At 52.0% G+C, this 22,250-nt stretch overlaps 2 protein-coding genes across 5 annotated transcripts in view; one reads left to right on the top strand and one right to left on the bottom strand.

Annotated features, from left to right (window-relative positions):
* Positions 1–705: 705 nt before the first annotated feature.
* On the top strand, positions 706–12,388 carry Tmem132a (transmembrane protein 132A). Of its 2 annotated transcripts, none has more exons than NM_178021.2 (11): positions 706–935; positions 3,230–3,444; positions 3,727–3,945; positions 4,551–4,882; positions 6,070–6,219; positions 6,535–6,730; positions 6,829–6,972; positions 8,569–8,771; positions 9,880–10,153; positions 10,485–10,676; positions 11,085–12,388. In NM_178021.2, the coding sequence occupies exons 1-11, from the start codon at positions 848–850 to the stop codon at positions 12,135–12,137; spliced, it is 3,066 nt and encodes a 1,021-aa protein (NP_821140.2). In that variant the 5' UTR covers positions 706–847; the 3' UTR covers positions 12,138–12,388. The 2 variants fall into 2 exon arrangements, with proteins under 2 accessions (NP_821140.2, NP_001402879.1); NM_001415950.1 differs by having other exon boundaries at positions 6,532–6,730.
* Positions 12,304–22,250, bottom strand: part of Slc15a3 (solute carrier family 15 member 3) — a 25,211-nt gene continuing 15,264 nt past the window's right edge. For all 3 annotated transcript variants that reach the window (XM_063280966.1, XM_063280969.1, NM_139341.1), the window contains 7 exon segments: positions 21,352–21,647; positions 16,903–17,050; positions 15,834–15,941; positions 15,224–15,392; positions 14,273–14,431; positions 12,901–13,056; positions 12,304–12,591 (listed from right to left, as the gene is read on the bottom strand). In XM_063280966.1, coding sequence (XP_063137036.1) covers positions 12,437–12,591; positions 12,901–13,056; positions 14,273–14,431; positions 15,224–15,392; positions 15,834–15,941; positions 16,903–17,050; positions 21,352–21,647 — 1,191 coding nt within the window. In that variant the 3' untranslated portion in view covers positions 12,304–12,436.

Here is a 22,250-nt window from a genome sequence, read left to right as displayed (position 1 = left end):
TGTTGGGACTAAAGTTGCCCCTTCCTGCAGCGCTAGCCTGGGGAACCTGGAAAAACTGGCTTTCCCTCCCAGACTCAGGAATTTACTGCAATAAGATTCTCACTGTGGCTCCAGGTGGTTCTGCTGTTTTGTGTAAGCCCAGGCATGTTTCTGTTTCCTTTTCCTCTTTAAGTTGCCATGGAGATGCCAAATCTTCTGGACTTAATCCCAACACTACCTGGGGGCAAGGCTAGGCGGACCGGGAGTCAGGACTCCCTCAGAAGGGTTGACCAGCCTGCACCCTTCACCCTTTGAGACTCTGGGATGGGTTTGGTAATGAAACACGCTTTCTTCACGGATGGCCGTAGGTTGCCATCTAGCCTGGTTCGGCCTCTCCTTTTCTGTCCCAGCAGCTCTGTTCTCTATGTTCCTGAATTCTAGATGCCTTCACAGCCGAGATGCTTGTAGGGAGGGCATGAAGCAGAGGAAACGTTTTTGTTTGTTTTCTTCCTTGATCATCAGCTTCCAAGTGGAATCCCAGAACTCACCATGTGCCTCCCGGGCAGAGGGCATCAATTTGCTTAGTCTCCAGGGATGCTGCCTTCTTCCGACCCTAGGCACGGGGGGCGCTCTGGGTTTGGGGATCCGCAGGGCACTAGGACCCGGCGGGGCGAAGGGGGACAGCCCATGTGCCTGCGTTCCCTCCCACCCCACTGCTCCCGCTCCATTGTCTGGGAACTGCAGCCGCGAGCCGGCGGCGCAGGAAACAGGCTGGCCGGAGCGGCGGGCGCGGGAGATGTGGGGCCAGATCGCAGCCACCTGAGCCGCGCGCCGGTTACCTGCCTTTGGTGGGAAGGAGTGCGCCTCGATGACGGAACGTGCGGCAGCGGCCCCTCGGGGGCCCTACGGTGCCTGGCTCTGCCTCCTGGTGGCTCTCGCCCTGGAAGTCGTGAGAGGTCAGAGGGAAGGGAGGGAAGGGGAGGGGCGACCTGGCCCTGCCCGGCCGAGGCCTTGCGCCAGTAATGCCCTCAAGCCTCTGGGCTCTGGAACTAAACCTAGAGCAATGCCCTGGAGAGGTCTAACCTTGGGAAACCGGCTCCCAGCCAACAGCCCTTTTGCCTTCTTCCCTATGCACTACCTGGATGCTCCTACCTGAGCCTAAGGTCTTCTCTTCCTCCCATCCTCACAAGCCCGGTCCCAACTCCTCTGCGAGCCAGCCCCATCTCCAGCTCCGACATCTAACCCTCCTGCCCTGCTTCCCCGTGCACTACCACTTCCTAACCTGCTGTTTCCCAGAAGCCTGCCAGTTAGTCACAGGAATGCAAAACAACCTGTTTGCCTGGGACCCGAGAGATACGCTTCTCTCTACCTGTTCCAAGGAGATCTCCAACCTTGGAGTCTTCTAGGAGAGTCCCAGCCTTGCCTTTATGAGCCCTCGTGGATGTACCCATCACTGGGTAAGGGGCAGCAGCTACCGCGTACCTGACATGAGCTTGGATTGGAAGGTGAAAGATACTATGGGAATTGGGAAATGGTGAAGTAGTCTCTACCCTTCTGCCCCCATTGAGGGCTGGACTCCCAGTGATGGGAGACCATGGGAATCCGTGGGAGTCAGGCTACTGAGCATCTTGTAATTATGGAAGCATTGAATTAGAAGGTGGACTGGAACCACCCTAAGGGCCAACAGTCACTCACTTGTTACCTTTAGGGATACTGGCGTGCAGGGGTGTGGGGGTGCTCCAGAGAAAAGCCCCACCGTCCCAGCTCAGCTGTGGAGCTGAGAGAGCTGGTTCTGGAACTTCTTTCAGGTCCCTGCTCCACACCCTGCAGAACCAGTGGGACTCCTAATAACCCCTCCACAGTGAGGGAAGGAGAGCTTTGTCATTCCAATCTCACTTCAACGTATGATCTACCAAACTTACAAAGCCCTCCCCTGCCCACCGGGTTATGAAATACTCCCACCCCTGTTCCAGTGAGGAAACCCGGGCTCCAAGATGCTAGTGACTGGCCCATCTTTCATGGAGTAGAGCTAGGACATAAAGTCAGATCTCTGCCCCCAGCTCCCAAACCTCTTCAGGGAGAGTGGAGGGAATTCCAGAATGAGTGAGACAGAGCCTGGAGTTGACATAATTCAGGAGAGGCAGCAGAGCCAGGCACATCGACTGTACTTGCGGTTCCAGGTACTCAGGAGAAATGGGAGGATAGTTCCCCATCTTCAAAAAGCAGTAGCGGCAAGGAGAGCTGGAACAGGGTCTCTAGCAAGGGGCTGAATGACCACAGAAGGCTTCCCTGAGGAGACAGAATGTGCTCTTGACCCTGAAGGAGGGTAGGGTACATACAGTGTGGAGCCCACGTGGCGTGCTGGTGTTGCATTGAATGGAAAGGCTGGGAAGCAAGTCGGTGAATTCCTTACTGGCCTCTCAGGTCCACTGCGAGGTGGAGAACCCTCATACATCATTTTCTAAATCCGTTAAGTGGAGTTTGTGGTAATAGAAGTTAATCCACAGAACTGTGTGAGACCGGAAAGAGTTAATACATGTAAAATTGAGTCAGTGTGGGATTAAGAGCTTGAAGAATTGTTACTCTTTGGGGATTATAGTACAAATCAATATAGCTGTAGTGGACCTTTGTGCTTTTTATGAACAAATATTCTAGCTCCTGATGGTTTGTGAGTGCCAGAACCCTCTTCATTCCTGAACCCTGAACCCCAGCTAGGACTAGGGCTTGATCCCCAGAAGGGATCAAGTTTGGAAATTTGGTGTAGGTGTACCATGACAGTAATTAGACTTGGAGGGGGTGACCAGCCATGTCCACCAAAGGACACAGACACAGCAAAAAGGGTCTCCATTTCTACAGAGCTCGACTGGGAACCATCTTTTACTGAGTAGTTCCCAGTGCAGGAGGAGTTCTGCCCTCCAAATGCCCTATCTGAGGCAGATAGGTTGTAGGGATAGGTGGAGGAGATGTTGAAAAGGCTCTGCTGGAGAGAGAGAGATAAGTTCTGTGTAAGTCATAAAGAAGGAATAACTGGGAAGTCTGATCCATGACTCTCAAATTCTGTCTACTTTTGTGAGGCTCTCAGTTCCTCAGTCACCTCATCCGTGAAATGGGATGACTCCCCTACATCTGGAAGATGGTACATTTGTAGTCCATTTTACCCTCTCCTCTCCATCCCCACCATGAGAATGAAGCCCAGTTCAACCTCTGTGAGTTCTGTAGCCATCCCATGTCTACCCTTGTTCCTCTCCAGTTGGCAGTAACCAAGATACCCTGGACCCCATCTACCTGCCAGTGGCCCTGGAACTCCTGGATGCCCCTGAACATTTTCGGGTGCAGCAGGTGGGCCACTACCCACCTGCCAACTCTTCTCTGGGCTCCCGCTCTGAGACCTTCCTGCTCATGCAGCCCTGGCCCAGGGCACAGCCACTTCTCCGGGCCTCCTACCCACCTTTTGCCACTCAGCAGGTAAGAATAGGGCCCAGGGACTCCCAGGCCAATGAGTCTCATGGCAGGGGCAGGGGCGGGGGTGTCTTCTCATTCTCCTATCTAAGCACCAACAAGGGATTGGGCACATTAGGGTGATGCAGATATACATAGCTTTTCCCGTTCTCTGCATAGGAAGACTGAGGCCTCTAATCTCCTGCTCACTGAGATTAGAAGCCTGAAATCCCCTTTTCCCAGACCTGACTATGGTGTCATCTGCCTCTCCACCCGGCTCTGCAGTTGAGCGTGCTTGTTCTTTCCCAGGTGGTCCCTCCTAGGGTCACTGAGCCCCACCGGCGACCTGTCCCTTGGGATGTGCGGGCTGTTTCCGTGGAAGCAGCGGTGACTCCAGCAGAGCCCTATGCCCGTGTCCTCTTCCACCTCAAAGGGCAGGATTGGCCACCAGGACCTGGCAGCTTGCCCTGTGCCCGACTACATGCCACACACCCTGCAGGCACTGCTCACCAAGCCTGCCGCTTCCAGGTGAGCACACTGCACCACGCAGGTGCGGTGCCAGGGTGGAAGGGAAAGGACTCTACTACAGTCTTGAGAGTCTAGGGCCATTGCCACCTGACTCTTTTGCTTCCTGATAGCCCTCAGAGAAGGTCTCCTGAGGATTTCAGCCCATGGCCCATGGCTTTGGACTCATGTCTCTGAGGCCCCAGTTCCCACCTCTAGGGAGCTGGAGAAGAAAGAAATGAGACAGAGGTTAGAGTCACTGGAACAGAGCCATTAATCTTTGTGAGTAGTGATGGAACTTTTGTGGGTTCTGTTTACACTACTGTGCAGTTGGACCCAAACACCCACTGGAGAGAACTGTTTCTTGCTCTTGATATTCCGAGTTCTAGACAAGTCCTGGGATGTGGTAAAGATCACCCCATTTTGCTCTGAGTCTGTTCAAGAAGAGTGACCTACAGAGTAGTCTGACACCTAGACCTGGTGAGGGGTCCCTAGTTTATGGAGGCACCCAGGAGACATCCTAGACATCCCTAGTTCTGCCTTTCATAGGTTTTTCCATCAATGGGAGCAAGACTCCTTCCCACCCTTCACAGGGCCAACCATAGCCTTTGCTTTCATTGTGTTTGCAGCCATCTCTGGGTGCCTGTGTAGTGGAACTGGAGTTCCCCTCTCAATGGTTCTCCCAAAGTGCCACCACAAGGGCAGAACTGGCCTACACTCTGGAGCCTGCAGGTGAGGGCCCTGGGGGCTGTGGCCCTGGCACGGAGGAGGAACCCAAGGAGCAGGCTCTTCCAGTGGGTAGTGTGGAGCTGCACCCTGAAGACCCCCCACAGTACCAGGAGGTCCCGCTGGATGAAGTAGTCACTTTACGTGCACCCGATGTGCCAGTGAGGCCTGGCCAGCTCTTCACTGCCACCCTTCTGCTTCGACACAATTTCACAGCCAGCCTTCTTACTCTGCGGTGAGTACTAGGCCCTTATGGGTGGAAGAGGTAATAGGGGCTTAAGTAGGAAGATAGCAGGTTTCTAGTTTTCCTGTGGTCTCACTGGAGCTCTGGGTCTCCACCAACCGTGAGTTCTGCATAAAAGTCCCAAGCAGAGAATTTGCGAGATACTGTGTTGGGCACAATCCAGAAGTAGAAAGCCTCTGTGGGATTTCATGTCCTGGGGTAGAGGAAGCAGGAGAGGCTTAGAGCCTGAGAAGTGTAGTGTCCAGTGCTGGGTTATGCTCAAAGATGATAAGATGGCTATCTGTCTGGGCTTGAGTATCCATAAGTTTCTTCTACTTGCTGCTCTACCTGAGGGGGGCCTTTGGACAAAACCCATTCTTTGCCATCAAAGACTCCATGCTGTAATCCTTTTCTACAGGAAGTTACTCCAAAGTATCCTCTCTCCTACCCAGTGAAGCTGGCAAGGATGTATAATGTAACTTCTCTACATCTGTAGGTCTGTGGGAGTTCCACTCCACATTCTTCCTATTTACCTCTCATACCTACTCAGTCTCCTCCACCCACTGAATCCACAGATCTTACAGTACAAGTCCTGAGTCTCCACACTGGTGTTGTTGCACAGAAGTGTGCAAGGCCCCGCCCCCATCTGTACCAAGGACTGGAGGAGAAAGCATGAACTAGATTAGACTTTGTGGGGGTGGGGACGCTCAGCTGAAGCTATGACGAACCTTGAGGACTTGGGCCAGAGTAAAGGGAAAATTATCTACCACTTCCAAGAAATAGTATTTAGGAAGAAAGGTAGACTAGGCTATGGGTGTAGCCTGGGCAAAGGCCTGGGGACATGCATATGAGCTGGGCTAGGATGGGATGACTCTTGGTGTGGCCCAAATCCAGAATGTATGAAGAGATGTCACTGCCCCTGCTGAGGCTGAGCCAGGGCCTGGAGGCTCTGGAACACCAGGCCTGGGCTTCAGCTTGTGGGCAGTAGAGAGTTAAAGGGCTTTGGGGGTGGGTAGAGGAAGGAGCATGATATGACCTGTCTTGAGTTGGGGGCCTTTTAGGAAGAATAGAAGGAAATTCCCATTGGAACTGGGAAGGCCAGAGGGGACGGGGGGGACATCTCTAGCTCTTCATCTGCCTTCCCAAAGCAATTGGTAGCTCAGCCTCCATATTGACCAACAGCCCATACCCTCTTGCAGGATCAAGGTGAAGAAAGGGCTACAGGTGACAGCTGCCCGCCCAGCCCAGCCCACCTTCTGGACCGCTAAGCTGGACCGCTTCAAGGGCTCAAAGCACCACACCAGTCTGATCACCTGTCACCGCACTGGGCCTGCAGGGCCGGATTCCAGGTGCCTTGAGAATTCTAGCCCTAGAGTGTTGGGGAACATGGTTGGGGATCTGATGGGGTCCCACCCCAAATCATTTGGAGACCTAGATTAGTGGTTATGTGGATCTTAAGAGGGGCCTGCAGGCCAAGTTGGGCTTGTAGCCAGGATGCAGGCTTAGGCTCTGTCACTTTTCACTGTGATTTTGGGGGACTTACATCGCCCGCTATGCCTTGGCCTTCTTGTCAGTCAAATGGGAACACTTGTAGAGTCTACTTCTGAACCCAGGCGGTACCTGGCAGCTGGCAAACACTCAGCTCATCTCTCTTCTGCCAGTAGTCCCCTGGAGCTGTCCGAGTTCCTGTGGGTAGACTTTGCGGTGGAGAATAGCACCGGTGGGGGTGTGGCAGTCACTCGACCTGTCACGTGGCAGCTGGAGTACCCAGGTCAGGCCCCTGAAGCAGAGAAGGACAAAATGGTGTGGGAGATCCTGGTGTCTGAGCGGGACATCAGAGCCCTCATCCCTCTGGCCAAGGTAAGAGCCTACCCTTTGTGCTCAGCCCCACTGGATGCCTGGTCCCAGAAACCCCAAGAGGTGAGAGCCCTGGAACTAAATGCCCCTTACACCCTCAGGCTGAGGAGCTGGTGAACACGGCTCCCTTGACTGGAGTGCCACAGCGTATCCCTGTGCGTCTTGTCACTGTGGACAGTGGGGGAGCCCTGGAGGAGGTGACAGAGCACATTGGCTGTGAATCAGCCAATACCCAGGTCCTGCAGGTGAGCCGCTGTACTTGTCTCTGTGCGTCTGCACAGCCAAACAAAATATAGCTTTGTTCCTTCCTGCAGTGTCCATCTCCAAGAGAACAGCTTCTCAAACACAAACATCATGAGCAGGGACATGATGGCAACTTTTTTTTTTCTTCCCCCAATCATCATCTCTGTAAAGAAGGAACCCTGAAAACCCAGCCTTAAGCTCTTTTTTTTTTTTTTTTTGGTTCTTTTTTTTCGGAGCTGGGGACCGAACCCAGGGCCTTGCACTTCCTAGGTAAGCGCTCTACCACTGAGCTAAATCCCCAGCCCCCTTAAGCTCCTTTTAATCTTTAATTTCTTGTTTTTTCACTACAGATTTTCTCTGTGTAGCCCTGGCTGTCCTGGAACCCACTCTGTAGACCAAGCTGGCCTTGAATCAGAGAGATCCTCCTTCTTCTGCCTCCCAAGTGCTGGGATTAAAGGCCTGCGCCACCACTGCCCAGACTTGAGCTTATTTTCACATTTATTGTCCAGTTGTCCATCCTGGCCTTGGCCCGGGAGCTAAGCTGGAAGACTGCATGTGCTTTGGAGTCCGGGAGGGTTGGGGGAGACCTGTGTTAGTTACTTTTCTCACTGCTGAGAAAATGTCAAAATGTCTGACAAAAGCAGCTCAGGAAAGAAGGGCGTCTTCCGGCTCGTAGTTCAAGGGTACCGTCCATTACTGCAGGGAAGGGAGAGTGTAGGAGCTGGGGCTCACATTGCACTGTCGTCAGAAGGCAGAGAGATGAACCCTGGTGCACTCCCACCTCAGTGAGCTCCATCTAGGAGTTCCCTCACAGACATGTCTCCAGATTTGTCTCCTAGGGAGTTCTAGGTCTTGTCAAGATGACAGTGTTAATCATCACAACCCATCTTTGTTACTAGCTGTGTGGTCATGTGCAAGTGTCTTGACCGCTCTGAGCCTCCAGTCCCTCAACTCTAACATATTATTAGGTTGCTGTAAGAATTAAAAGTACCTAAGACAGTATCCAGCGATAGCGAGAAGTGAAGTATCAGCAGTTTCTGCTGTTATAATCTGATGAATTAATCATAACAATCACTGTTGTGATGATGAGGGGTGGTTAAGAGAGTAGACAGCTTTCTCTGTCTTGAGGTCCTAGTGAGGAAGCATTGACCCAGATTTCAGACAGCAGTGACAGCACATTGGGGGCTCCTGGGTGGATAGGTGGGCCTGTCTAGCCCCTCTGCCTTCACTCACTTAGCTGTAGCTGGCTGTTAGGTGCCTCCAACACCAGTGTCTGAGACTGGAACCGAGGAGCTTAAGTTGTAAGTTCAACCCAGACCCTGCTAGGAGGACCCTGCTAGGCTGTGTGTGTTGCATGCAAATGGCCCAGCTCATCCCTTGGAGAGCCTAAAGTATGGCCCAATGTCCCTGGAGTGGATTTTGGTAGTACAGCAAAATATTTTAAGCTAACAGCAGTGGATCCCACCATCCAGCCCACCACAAAACACGTTTGTGATATCAGAACTGAATTTGAGCTGTAGCCCCGTTTAAGGCTGGAGAAGGTGATGGTGTATCAGTGCCTGTCATTTGTGTCTTTGCCCATCTCTGCCTTTCCCTAGGTATCTGAGGCCTGTGATGCTGTGTTCGTGGCTGGTCAGGAGAGTCGGGGAGCCAAGGGGGTGCGGGTGGACTTCTGGTGGCGCCGCCTCCGGGCCTCACTGAAGCTGACTGTATGGGCCCCACTCCTACCCTTGCGCATTGAGCTGACTGACACCACTCTTGAACAAATCCGAGGCTGGCGGGTCCCAGGCCCAGCAGAAGGGTGAGTGCAGACCTACAATAAAAGCCAATAGGACTTAGTGAATTCCTTCTGGGACTAAAGGTATACAGCAGACACTTCGTGGACCTAGGCTGGGGACTTGCAATGCCTTCTGCCCGTCTAGCCTGTATTAATGACTTTCCATGTTGCCACGACAAAACATTTGATGAAAGAAACATAAGAAACACGGGCTTATTTTTGGCTCACAGTTCAAAGTACAGCTCATTATGGTGGCCAGTCATAGTGACAAGAGTTTGGATAGCTGGACAGGCCACATTGCATCTGAAGTCAGAAAGCAGGGAGATAGATGAACACTGGTGCTCTTCCTTATTTGAACTTTTTATTCAGTAATGGGACCCCAGCTGATGAAATGGCACTGCCTATAGTTAGGGTGCATCTTCCCACCTCGGTCACCCTGATTCAAAAGCTACCTTGCTGTCATGCCCAGAGATTTGTCTCCTAGAGGATTCTAGATTTTTGTCAAGTTGACAATCTTAGCTATCACCCTCCCTTTGACCACTGTAGTGTAAACTGTCAACCTCCATATTGCCTCTCCGGCTGCTTCCAAGTCTGCTGTAACACATTCAAATTCTTTTTGCCTGATTTTTTTTTGAGAACGTTCACTATTCAGAACCTTGAATGGCCCCAAGCTCCATAAAAATCAATTACACTGGGTAGTGGGGAGGCTCACAGGAACCAGAGAGCAAGGATGAGGGGTACTGTGAGGAATGTAGCTCTTAGGCCCTGTAGGAACTGAGTTGTCGCCCCATTGCCTTGTTACCTCCCCACTCCAGAGGTACACAGAAACAGCGGCAGCCAACCGAATAGACAGGCACATTTCATCAGTCCGGACTGGGAGCCGGGCGTCACTGACCTGAACAGAAAGATCCAGAAAGGAGGGCATTCAGGACAGAGTTTGAAGAAGAGGAGGCATACATCAGTCTTGCTACTATTGTTGTTTCCTCATTTGTGCAAGACGAGGCTGGAGCAAGGGCATTAAGCTTCATCTAGAACCTTTACATGGGTGGCTGGGCTGAGCTTTATTGAGTTGGGAGTTTAGGGAAGGCGTGGTATCCAGTGGGCGGGCCCTCACTGACGCCCCTCCCCGCAGGCAGTTAGAGCCGGAGGCTGCTGCTGAGGAAGTGGAGCGGCGCTCCCGCGGCTGCCGCCTGCAGTACCAGAGAGCTGGTGTACGCTTCTTAGTGCCCTTTGCGGCTCACCCGCTGGACGGTGGCCGCCGCCTCACCCACCTACTCGGTCCTGACTGGTTGCTGGATGTGAGTCACCTCGTGGCAGCCCATGCCCACGTGCAGGATCCTCGCATAGCCACCTTGGAAGGTGGCCGCATCCTAGTGGGACGAGAGCCTGGAGTCACCTCTATCGAGGTGAGCTGCCACAAGGGACACTAAAGAGCAAGACTCTGTCCCCTTCTCCCAGGGTACTGGTGTCCCCAGACTGTTCATGGTTAGGTGTGAAGGCTGCAGAAGGGGCTTACCGTGGCTGGGGAGAATAGGTGGGCAGTCTGGGAGGCATGCTGTAGGTGTGAAGGGCTGGGGTATACGTGTGAAGGGACCAGGCCTCTGGACAAAGGACATTCCTCGGGTGTGGATTGGAGTCTTTAAGTGTGTTAGAGTGTGGAGATAATGATGCCAAAACGGTACTTCAGGGAGACCGTGTGTGGGAGACACCCCACTTTCAGTTGCTTCCCACTCTTAGGTTCGATCCCCGCTATCTGACTCCATCCTGGGGGAGCAGGCACTGGCTGTGACAGATGACAAGGTCTCGGTGCTGGATCTGCGAGTGCAACCGGTGATGGGCATCTCACTGTCCCTGAGCCGGGGCGTGTCCCACCCTGGAGAGGTCACAGCGACTTGCTGGGCCCAGTCAGCTCTTCCAGCCCCAAAGCAGGTGATGGCTGGGGGTGAGAGAGCATGGGCAACTGCTATAGATGGGGGGTGATGGAGGAGGAGGATGGGAGGAAGTCCTGGTACTTGGACCACTTGCTCTAGGGTTTTCCAAATAAGGACTACTTCCCTGTGAGGTAGTGAGCTCTCTGGCTGGAAGTGATCAAGCAGTGGCTGGCTGGAGTATGGCATTGGGAGGTTCATTAGGTTCTCCTGAGGACTCAGACTCCTGGGCTGAGTGGCAGACAGGTGATTGACACGCGTCCCCTCTCTCCCTGTGTTTTGTCCATTTGCCTGTGTCTCTGTTTCCTCCGTGCTCTTTCTTCCGTGTGGCCTGTCACTGTGGGAGTGGTCTCTGTGTGCATGCGTGCGTGCCCTCGCGTGTCTCTGCTTGTGTCCGTGTGCCCTGCAGGAGGTGGCCCTCTCCCTGTGGCTGTCCTTTTCTGACCACACTTTGGCTCCAGCCGAGCTCTACGACCGCAATGACCTGGGACTGTCGGTCTCAGCTGAGGAACCCAGTGCTGTTGTGCCAGCTGAAGAGCAGAGAGCCCAACTTGGTGTGGTGGTGAGTGGCGTGGGTGCCGAAGGGCTGCCCCTACACGTGGCTCTGCACCCACCGGAACCCTGCCGCCGGGGCCGCCATCGTGTTCCCCTAGCCTCAGGCACAGCCTGGCTGGGGCTGCCCCCTTTGCCCACACCAGCTCCTGCACTCCCATCCAGCCCTGCCCGGACCCCACCATTCACAGAAGCCTCTGTGGAAGGAAAGCGGCAGGTAGCAGGTGATATGGGGAGCCATGTGGGTCCGGGCATTAGGGGCAAGTTTGAGCGGGCAGAGGAGGAAGCTGGGAAGGAAGAGAATGAGGCCAAAGAAGAGGAGGAAGATGAGGAAGAGATGGTGCCTGCCCCTCAGCGTGTCACCGACCTAGAGCTGGGAATGTATGCTCTGCTGGGCATCTTCTGTTTGGCCTTCCTCATCTTCCTGGTCAATGGTGTGGTCTTTGTGTTGCGCTACCAGCGCAAAGAGCCTCCCGACAGCGCTACAGACCCTGCCTCCCCTCAGCCACATAACTGGGTCTGGCTGGGCACCAATCAGGAGGAACTGAGTCGGCAGCTGGACCGATGCTCTTCCTCGAGCCCACCCAAGGGGGAGGGGGGCTGCCCCTGTGAAAGTGGGGCAGGAGGGGATACTTCAACCGTGGCTCCCAGTGCTTCAGAGAGCCCTGCTGGCTCCTCGAGCACCCTGGCCCGCAAAGAAGCTGGGGGACGTCGGAAGCGAGTCGAATTTGTGACATTTGCACCAGCACCCCCAGCCCAGGAGGTGCCTGAGGAGCCTGTAGGGGCCCCGGCTGTACAGTCCATCCTGGTAGCAGGTGAGGAGGACATCCGCTGGGTGTGCGAGGACATGGGGCTGAAGGACCCAGAGGAGCTTCGGAACTACATGGAGAGGATCCGGGGCAGCTCCTGATACCCCAGGCCTGCCAGGTGCAGCTTTGCCCAGCAGCTCAGGCTTGGGGACCAATGGGATATCTGGCTATACTTCTTGCCTGACCCTCATGCTCATCCTCTGGTGCTTGTTGATCTGAGTCCCCATCCCAGGCCCTTTCACCCCCACCCCTTGTCATGGACTATGGTCAAGAGGGAGGGCGCATGCCCCTTATTTATGGGAACCACTTCATTCTAATGTTGGGTACAGAATAAATGATAAAAGAATGGGCATGGCTGGTACTGCTGTGACACTCTCTATCAGGGTGGGTGGAGACCATTTCAGCCCCTGACTCTGCTGGTTGAGTTCTGGGAGTCTGGGTCCTGACGAGTCCTCTCATAACGACCAGCAATCCAGAGAAACAGGACAGCTGTGACAGCCTGAATGCCGGCTAGCAGGAAGAAGTAAAGGTCCATACGACAGTTGTTGATGTTCCCTAGGGACAGGAAGGATGGGTTAGTAGCTAAAGTGACACTCCAACTGGTGTGGTCTAAGAGTGCTGGGAAGAGAGCCCTCTAGTATCTTAACTCCCCAAGTGTTTCTTGGTGTGTATCCCCCCTCCTCTATTTGAAGGCTGGAAGCAAACATCAGGCCAAAAAAAAGTGACCACTCAAGCAGTAATGGCTGAGTTCCAGAGGCAAGAAGGCACCCCTGAGGGCCACTGAGTCTAAAGCATGGCTGTTCTTCCCATCCCTAAGTCTTCCCCCAACCCTGTCTTCTCTGGGGACGGTCCCCTCTCACTCACCGAAGTCCTTGGGGCAGTACATCCAGCCTCCAGGAAGGGACAGTAGGGCCACCAAGCCAGAGCCTAGCAGTGAACCTACCCCCGAAAGGCAGAAGAAGATGCCCATGATTGCGCCCTGCATGGAGCGTGGGGCTTCCGAGTAAGCGAACTCCAGACCTGTGGGACAGAGAGGGAAGTGACTGGAGCTTCAGGGTGAGCAGAGATGGGTCCAAGTGTGGGGAATCCCACTCCTCCAAGCCTGTATTCTCTCCCTTGGATGGCTGTGGCCTCGTGGCTGGCAGCACCCGCATACCTGTAACATGATGCACGCTATCTGCTCTGCTCATCCATACCCGACAAAGCACTCCCCCTGGATACCATCAGCACTACCCAGAGCTCTGACTAGTTATTTCCCTTCCTCCTGGGTCCCCCAGTGATGGGGATGGATGACAGCTGAGACAGCAGCTTCTTCAGCTTCTCCCCCACCTTCTGCGCCCACCTTCCGTCCACACCATCACCAAACCATTTCCATTCAGGCTCTAAAACACTTTCCAAGTGGAGGCCTCCCTTTCTATCCCATCTCTCCTGGGCCCTGACCTCATCCTCCACACATGGCTGGATGGGTCTCTGAAACTTCTTAGAGGCTTCCATTCCTGTCAGACTGATGGGAGGAAGGAAAGATGGTCTCAGGGGAAGCGTCACCACCCAGGTTCAGCCATTAGACCCACTGTGACTCTGCAACCCACACTCTCCTCTCCAGTGCCATCCCCCTCACCTCACATGCTCCTGGCCCATTCAGTTATCACTGGGTTAAGGTCCTGGCCACACTTGCTGACATCAGCTTTCCCAGAAGCCCGTCTGTTCCTCCCTGCATTACCCACAGCCCAGCCACTCTACAATTCCCAGGCCAGCACCAGTGCTTTTTTGCTTGCAACTTGAGTTTTATCATCATGATGGAATGGAAGAGGCTACCCACTGCTTACAGTCCTGCTGGAACAGGATTGGGAGTGCGTACACACACACACACACACACACACACACACACACACACACACACACACACACACACACCTGAGTTCCAGAAGGGAGGAACCCCCAAGCCAGGGGATTATTGAGGAAAGAGGCAAAGGCAAAAGGCAGACCGTCCTCACACAGACATGGGGATATGTGGACAGGGCCTTCTAACCTCCAACTCCACAGGCTCTGTTGTAGCGCTGGCTCAAGCCTGAACCCAGGGCTAAAAAGTCCCTCAAACCTCATGGAACAGACGCAGACCTCATTCAAAATCACTGCTCCCTTCCACACAAAAGCCACAGTGCTGTGCCCAGGGTTCCCTCCTGGTCTGGAGGTACACCCAAGAAGAGCCCAGAACCAGTGTAAGAACCCAGTGTACCTGGGATGCTGGCAAAAATCTCACTGATCCCGATGAGCAGGTATTGGGGGATTTGCCACCAGATGGACAGTGGTGCCGCATAGTATAAGTCCTTCCCAATCAGCTGAGGCACTGTCTGGTTGGCAGCAATGTACTGCAAGCGCTCTTTTTCCAGGACTCCTAAGGGGTTGTGGGGGTGGAGAGCAAGAGAACAGTCAGACCACCCCAGGCAGCTTAGAGCTTGAGTTCCAACACCCAAGCCCGCCACCTTGGAAGCTCAGCTAGGTCTTGTATTTCATAGGAGTTCTCCTTAATTCAATCTGTTAAGACATTCTTTGCAAGTGAAGAAAGTGAAACTTAGGTTGAGCAATCGGCCCAGACTCACACAGGTGATAATGAGTTAGGGCTGAGTTAGTCCCAGTATATCTGGTTTTCAAGCTGGCCTACGTTCCATAAGATCACATGACTTCTCTAGGGCAAGGTTAGGTATCTGTCATGGCAGTGTTTCCAGCCTGGATTTTTATCATCTTCTTCCCCTCAGTGCTTGGGAGACACCTTTGCCCTGGTGAGTGAATCACAATCAGATTGGACTTGCATTCCAATCCTGGCCCTTCCATTGGCTTGTTGTGCAGCCCTAGTCAAGTCACCTAACCCTGTGGAGATGCCATCCCCTTACCCAAGACACAGTAAACTCCCTGGGGATAAACTGCCTGAGGATGGCATAGGCCAAAATGCACAGCCGTGAAAGGGTCGAGTTTGGGTTGCACATGGTCAACAAGGCAGGGTTCATTTAGCTTTACTTTTTCCCTTTGTTTTCAGACAGTCTCATGTAGCCCAGGTTGGCCTTGAAATCCTGATCCTTCTGAGTGCTGAGGGCTACCGCTGTGCACCATGCAGTGACTTTCACTCTTCTACCGTGTGTCTTGAGGGCAGGACCTCTCAAGGTCTGAGTGAACACGAGGCATCACACACCTGCCACGATGATGGAAGTGAACCCAAAGAACATGCCCAGCGCCATCTTCTGCAGAGCCGAGGGCAGCAGCTTACACCGCAGCAGCAGAGGATCAATCAAGTGGTCCTTGACAGGGACCAGAATCAGTATCACTGCAACATTGGCCAGCAGGAGCCAGGCTTCTGGGATCTGGGTGGAGAGAGGAGAGGCAGGCAAGCTGAGCAGAAGGAGCTCTGGGCTGGAGAATATCCCTGTAACCCAGGGCTAGTGGCCCGGTCCCCACACCAACACCCAGGGAACTCAGCCTTCTCGATTGTGCGACTAGGAGACAGGATTATATCCAGGAAGGCAAAGAAGTTCTTCCTGGACACGAGTTCCCATCCTGAGCACAGCATGGGAAGGGTCTCAGGGACATAAGAGAAAAGGCAGTGTTGAACAGTGACCTGTGTGTGCACTGGGGCTTGGTGTTACACACGTCCGCCCACCCTGCAGGTGCTTTTCTTTGTCCTAAGCATGCTGCCTCACTGAGGGAGCAGGGGTACAGTCAGCATCATTTCCTCCTATTCACACAGGCTGTAGATTCTCACAGCTCCAGCTTGGCTAAGGCTGACCATGTACTTATTCCCTTACCCTGTAGTTACTGCTATCCGATCTCAGTGGCAAAGAGATGTTAGGGTTGGTGCGGAAGATGTTGGGGATATGGAGGTGGAGACCTTGTAGGACATAGGTGGACTGCATCTGTGGAGAGATGGAGAGGTTGGGGTGGAGCTGGTCACTGAACTTCTGGCTTCAGGATGGATGCTTCAGGATAGACATTCCTTAGCCACAGTCCCGGGGCAGCTGGTCCTTCCCCAAGTCAGGGAAAGGCACCTCCAACCTACTTCTCATTGTGAGGCAGCTTGGGGATGGGGTCTTCTGGTGTTCTCAGGCCATGGGCAGTGCCCACAGATGATCCCAGACCTAGCTGCAGCCACTCCACATATTCTTCCCCTTTGTATCTCTAAGTTTCACGCAGGTGGGTATGGGTAAGTGTTTATTGAAATGGGAAACATGACTGTCTCCACTGGAAGTTGTCGTCTAACAGTGAAGCCCAGCTGAGTGCTAAAGGTTGACACAGCCAGTGGAGAGATACTGACCTGCCATAGGGTTTTGGAAACAGTTGCTGGAAGGAATAGGTTTGGTGCCCTCAGTCCTTAGCCCTGGCTGTACATTGCTGGTCTAACTGCCCTAAAATGCAGGAGTTCCATGAGACTCCTGGCAGGGGGCCATACAGGCAGTGCTCTGGGGTCACTTGGGTCAGCGGCCACTGCAGAAGGATGTCAATGTCCTGGCAGCTGTTATGGACATCTTGCCCATAGCCCTGTATCTTGTGGGACAGTCAGTGCCACCCTAGACAAGCAGGCTATGATAGAGATCTTAGGCTCTCTCCAATTAAGAGGGTGTAGGTGGCAATGGCCTTGTTACCTGGGGGTTAGGAATGGATTAGGTTGCTGCTTTGGCTCCACACATGTCAAAGCACATGCACACATATATACACTCAAATGTGAATGAAGTCTAAATACACACACACACACACACACACACACACACACACACACACCATTATGCTGGAGAAGTAATGCTATGGGTTTCTGAGGCAGAGGTTGAGCCCATGAGGGGCTGGGTGCCAGGCCCCTGGTCAGAAGGCAGAGATGCCTACCTGGAAATACACCATCCAGTAAGGCACAAGGGTCACCATCACAGGCAGGACCTTCAACAGCACCTGGAAGTTGGCCATATCTTCTTGTGGAGAAGGTCCAGGCTGGTTAGACCTCTGGTCAGGCAACAGGTGAGCACCTTCAGAGTTCCTTTAAGGCAATAGGGAAAGAAAAAAAAAAGACTGCCAGGACTTGACTCTCTCTAGGACCAAGGCCACTGTTTCTACCTCCACCATCTTCCCAGGATCCCCATTGTGTGAGGGGTGGGGATGGGGGTAGGGAGGGCAGTGAGATGGCTCAGCTGGTAGGGACACTTGCCTTTAACCTGAGTTTATTCCCCCAGGCTCACACAGTGAATGGAGAGGACCAAGTCCCAGATCCCCCTCACCCCAGACACTCCTCCCCTCCATTACACTGTTAACATTAGCAGCAACTCTATCACCCTTACGATCACCCCCACGAGTAAGGTGATCAATAGCTATCACAGGTGGCCTCAGACTTATATTTCTCTCAAGATACATACAGCGTTTGGATTGGGGGTGGTAAAACCAGGATCAGAGGAAAACAGTCGGGGTGGGGGGGTGTTCATTTTTTGATCCGTGGCATCCATTTACCACAAGAACCATGGAAGTCCTAGCACACACCTGACTCAGAATGTGGCACATGTCTGGTGTACCCCAGTTCCCTTGCTGCTGACCCCAAGTCTATTCTGAGTGGAGTTAACAGTGAGGTAGAGAGCAGAGAGGCAGAGATGGAAAAACCATTACCAGGAGACCAGATGGACTGACCACCACCACGACCTTTATCCTTTGCCCTCAGGGTTTCTGAGCTGTCCTCATCTGAAAGTCCTGAGCCGTCCTCTGAGACTCCAAAGGGAAAATGTCCAGCTGGTCTTCTTCAGGGACAGCTGCCCTCAGCTCCTTCCCTCCCAGCATCCAGTGCAGTTCCTTACCAGCACTGTGGTCTGTTTCTCTTGCCAGATTCAAGCAAGCTTTACAACATCTGGTCCATGCCATGTTTTGCAAATGCAAGTCTCTGTAAGCCTTAAGAAGACCCACAGCTTCTGCCTCCCACCATCTGAAACATTCCTCCTTACAATCCTGTCTTCTCACATCCCAGACACCATACTCAAAGAAGTGCAAGCAACAGACGAGGCCATGGGAAGGGGAAACCGAGGCTCTCACCAGCAGTCCCAGCTGAGCTCTGACCTCACCATCTATTTCCACCATGTGAGAATGTTCTAGAATCTAAGCCCTTCGAAGCTCCCAGATGACCTGGTGATGTCAAGAGCAGCAGGAGACAAGCCCTGCTAACCCTGGTTACCTGAAGCATTTGAGAGAGGATGAAAAGCTGCTGCGTGAGTCAGTTAGCTGTGGTGGGGTCTGTGAGGCAGTAAGAGCTAATTAAAACCACCAGACTCCTTGGCACCTGCACTTTACTGACTGACCTTCAGCAACCACGCAGGCTGGGAAAGGCTGGTGCATCTTCCTTCTGCTCTAGATCCCACTGACCCCAGCTGGGACTCGGTCCAGCCAGGAATTAGAGACAGCTCTGCGTGTCATAAATAGCCAATTGTACATGATAGAATTTTATTCAACTGTAAGGAACAATGAAATTATGAGATCTGAGGAAAACGGATGGAAACGGAAGGTATCCTATTAAGTGAGGTAACCCAGACTCAGGAAGACAAATGCTGTATGGTGTCTCTCATGTGTGGATCCCAGCTGCCAACTATTGCTACACGTCCATATGATGTGTGATTGGATTTAGATGCTAGGAAACTAGAAAGGGGACCAAGAAAGGAGAACACAAGAAGCTTAAGAAAGGGGCTAGGAAGGGCGATAGAATGCATGTGATAGAAAGTGGGAAGGGAGGATGGGGCAGAAGGGCAGGGTGAGGAGTGGGGCAGAGATGAAGAGGGGAGAGCTAACAAAAACTTAGGGTGTATCAAGATGCCAGAAGGAAACCTGCCATCTTGCAAGCCAGTTGAAAAGACTGAAGGTACAAGATGGCTCCATAGGCTGAGGTTCTTGCCACTAAGTCTCACCACCCGAGTTTGATCCCCAGGCTCCATATGGTGTGAGAGAACTGATTCCGACAAGTATGATCTCCATATGGATGTTGTGGCAGGTACACACACACATACACATGCACACACACATGCACACACACATACACATGCACACACACACACACGCACACACATGTACACACACATGCACACGCAGACACACATGTACTCACATGCACACACATGCACACACACAGATATACACATGCATTCACAATTTTAAGAAGGAAAGAGAATGCCAGAGGACAGTGATGGTCTTGGCAGCAGTGGTGATGTGTTAATGGGATTGGCAGTAAAAATAAAGACTGCCACGGGGCTGGCAATGACAGTCAGGATGGGCAGATAACATGGCGGCCGCAGGGAAGCTTCCTCAGATATGATCTGAGTCTTTGGAGAGATGTTATCCTTTCTCGAGTCTCAAAGGATGACACAAGGTTCTTGGACAAGAAAAATATCGGGTACTCTCAGGATAAAGGGCAAAGAGCAAAGGTCAAAGGTGGAGCTACAGTTGACCTAATTATTCTATAATAAACAACCCTGTTATTAAGTGAAATAGAATATTCAGAAAGCAATTGGCATGGCTCCTCCCTCATGAGATCATACCTGAGAGAAGTGGATTACCAGTGTCCATGGAAAAGTTTGGTGGTCAACTTTCATCCTTTCCGTCCAGTCTTTAAAAACTTTATTTACTTAATGTGTGTGTGCATATTTGTATGTGTGCATATATGTATGTGTATTTGTGTGTGTATGTGTGTGTATCTATGCGCATATGTATATATGTATTTGTGTGTGTCTGCATGTGTGTATATGTGTTTGTGTGTATGTGTACATGCGTGTATTTGTGTATGTGTTTTGTGTGTATATATGTGTATATATGTGTATATGTATGTGCACGCAGGCTGTTGTTCAGTTCATGAGCACAGGTATCTTAGGTAACTTTAACTGTCAACTTTGTGACACGGCTTAGAGTCACCTGAGAAGAGAGTCTTAACCGAGGGGTTGCCCAGATAAGCTTGGCCTGCAGGAACATCTATGGGAAATTGTTTAGATTTTTTAATTGATGTAGGAGTCCCTAGCCCACTGTGGTTGGGCACCATTCCCTGGCAGGTGGTCCTGGGCTGTATTTTAAAAAGCCAGCATGAACCTAGGCAGTGCAGAGAACAGTAGTCCTTCATGGTTTCTGCCTCAAGTTCCTGCCCTGACTTTCTTCAGTGACCGGCTGTAACCTGTAAACTGAAACAAACTCTATCCTCCTCTAAGTTGCTTCCCACCCCTGCCCCCTTTTTGTTACTCTAAACAGGGTTTCTTTGTGTAGCCTTGGCTGCCCTGGAGCTTGTTCTGTAGACCAGGCTGGCCCCTAAGTCACAGAGATCCACCTGTCTCCGCCTCCTCAGTGCTGGGATTAAAGACCCGCATACGCTCACCACCCAGTTTCTCTGAGTTACTTTTGATCTTGGTGTTCATCACAGCAGATAAAATTACAACATTATATGTGTACTTTCCTGTGTAGGCTAGAGGTGACACTGAGTATCTTTCTTAATTCCTTCTCACCTATTAACATGTTTTAAAATTTGTGTGTGACAGAGGGAGAGGGAGGGAAGGAGGGAGAGGAAGGGGAGAGAGAGGGAGAGAAAGAGAGAGATCACATGAGTGCACATGGAGACCAGAGAACACCTGATAGAAATAGGGCCTCTCACTGAACTTGGGGCTAGGCTGTTGACCAGCAAACCAGCTATCCTTCTGTCTCCACTCCCTCCACCCCCAGTGCTGGGATGACAAGCATGTATGTGACCGGGCCTTACTTTTTACATGGGTTCTAAATTCAGCTCTTCATGTGTATGCCGCAAACACTTTAGAAACTAAGACATCTCTCAAGCCATTGTGTGTGTGTGTGTGTGTGTGTGTGTGTGTGTGTGTTTACACAGGTGCAAATGTGTGCATATGCATGGAGAAGCCAGAGAATAACATTGGAACCTTGAGTCTTATTTTTTAGGAATACTGTCTGCCTTCTTTGAGATGATCTCAGTGGCCTGCAGCTCAAGAATTAAGCTAAGAAGGGTGTTCAGCAAGTCCTGGGGGGGTGGGGGATAGAACTCCGGTTCTCATAGTACTTGGAAGGCAAGCACTTTACTGATTAGGCTGTCCCCACAGCCCTGTCCTTATGATTTCTAGTTAAGGAATCACCCATAACCAACAACATCGGCACTGGCACCCCCATCATTTTCAGTTTAACCACCATCCCCAGTCATAGTGGCTCCGACCCACAGTAAAGAAGGACTCATTCAGTGTCAGCCCTGAAGCCGAACCAGAAAGCCAGCAAGTTGGACTTGTCCCCACCCCCATGGGGTGGTGCTTGGCAGCTACTTTTGCCCCTTGTTACCTGGAAGAGGGCCTCCGCCACCACTGCCACCCGGGACAGCAGTTTTGGAATGCAAGGTTCAGCATAGATGACACTTGGCTGCCTGTTGGGGGCTTGGTGATGAAGACGGGTGTGGCGATGAGAAAAATGAAGAATGCCAGGCCCACGAGGCCCACGATGATGCTGTAGCCCTGTAGGAAGCTGATGTTCTGTTCGATGAAGGCCACCACCAGCAGGGACAGAATGGCACCCAGATTGATGCTCCAATAGAACCAGTTGAAGAAGCGGCGGGTGGCATCACGGCCGAGATCCATCACCTGCCATTCAGCCAAGGAGGAGAGTGAGGGAGGACCCAGGAGGTCCTCTGTACACATACATCCCGCACGGATGCTTCTGGGGTCAGCAAGTAAGCACACTGCTAATCTCATATATATATAATATATATAATATACGTATATAATATACAATATACATATATTATATAATATATAATACACATATATTATATATCACATATAATATACATATATTATATGTAATATGTAATGTACATGTATTATATATATGTTCATACACTCATTCATACATGTTCACACATGTTTGCTTGTATGCATGTTTGCACACATGTCCTGAGGGTGTTCATGCACACGTGTGGAAGTACATATGGAGATCTGAGACCTGATATCAGGAATTGTCCTCAATTTGCTAGTTTGCCTTATTCAATGAGGTAGGGTCTCTCAATCAAACCCAGAGCTCATCAACATGGCTGGTCTCCTTAGCCAGGTTGTTCTGGGATCCTATCTCTGCTTCTCAAGGCTGCAATTCCAGGTGGGCCACCAAGTCCAGTGACAATCTGTGCAGGTTCTGGGAGTTCAGGCTCTGGTCTTGATACTTGCACCTCGAGCATGTTAATTGCTGAG

Source organism: Rattus norvegicus, chromosome 1 (genome assembly GCF_036323735.1).
Source record: "Rattus norvegicus strain BN/NHsdMcwi chromosome 1, GRCr8, whole genome shotgun sequence".
Lineage (NCBI taxonomy): Eukaryota > Metazoa > Chordata > Mammalia > Rodentia > Muridae > Rattus > Rattus norvegicus.
The sequence above is the reverse complement of the archived record's forward strand: the minus strand, read 5'-3'. Positions and strand labels throughout refer to the sequence as shown.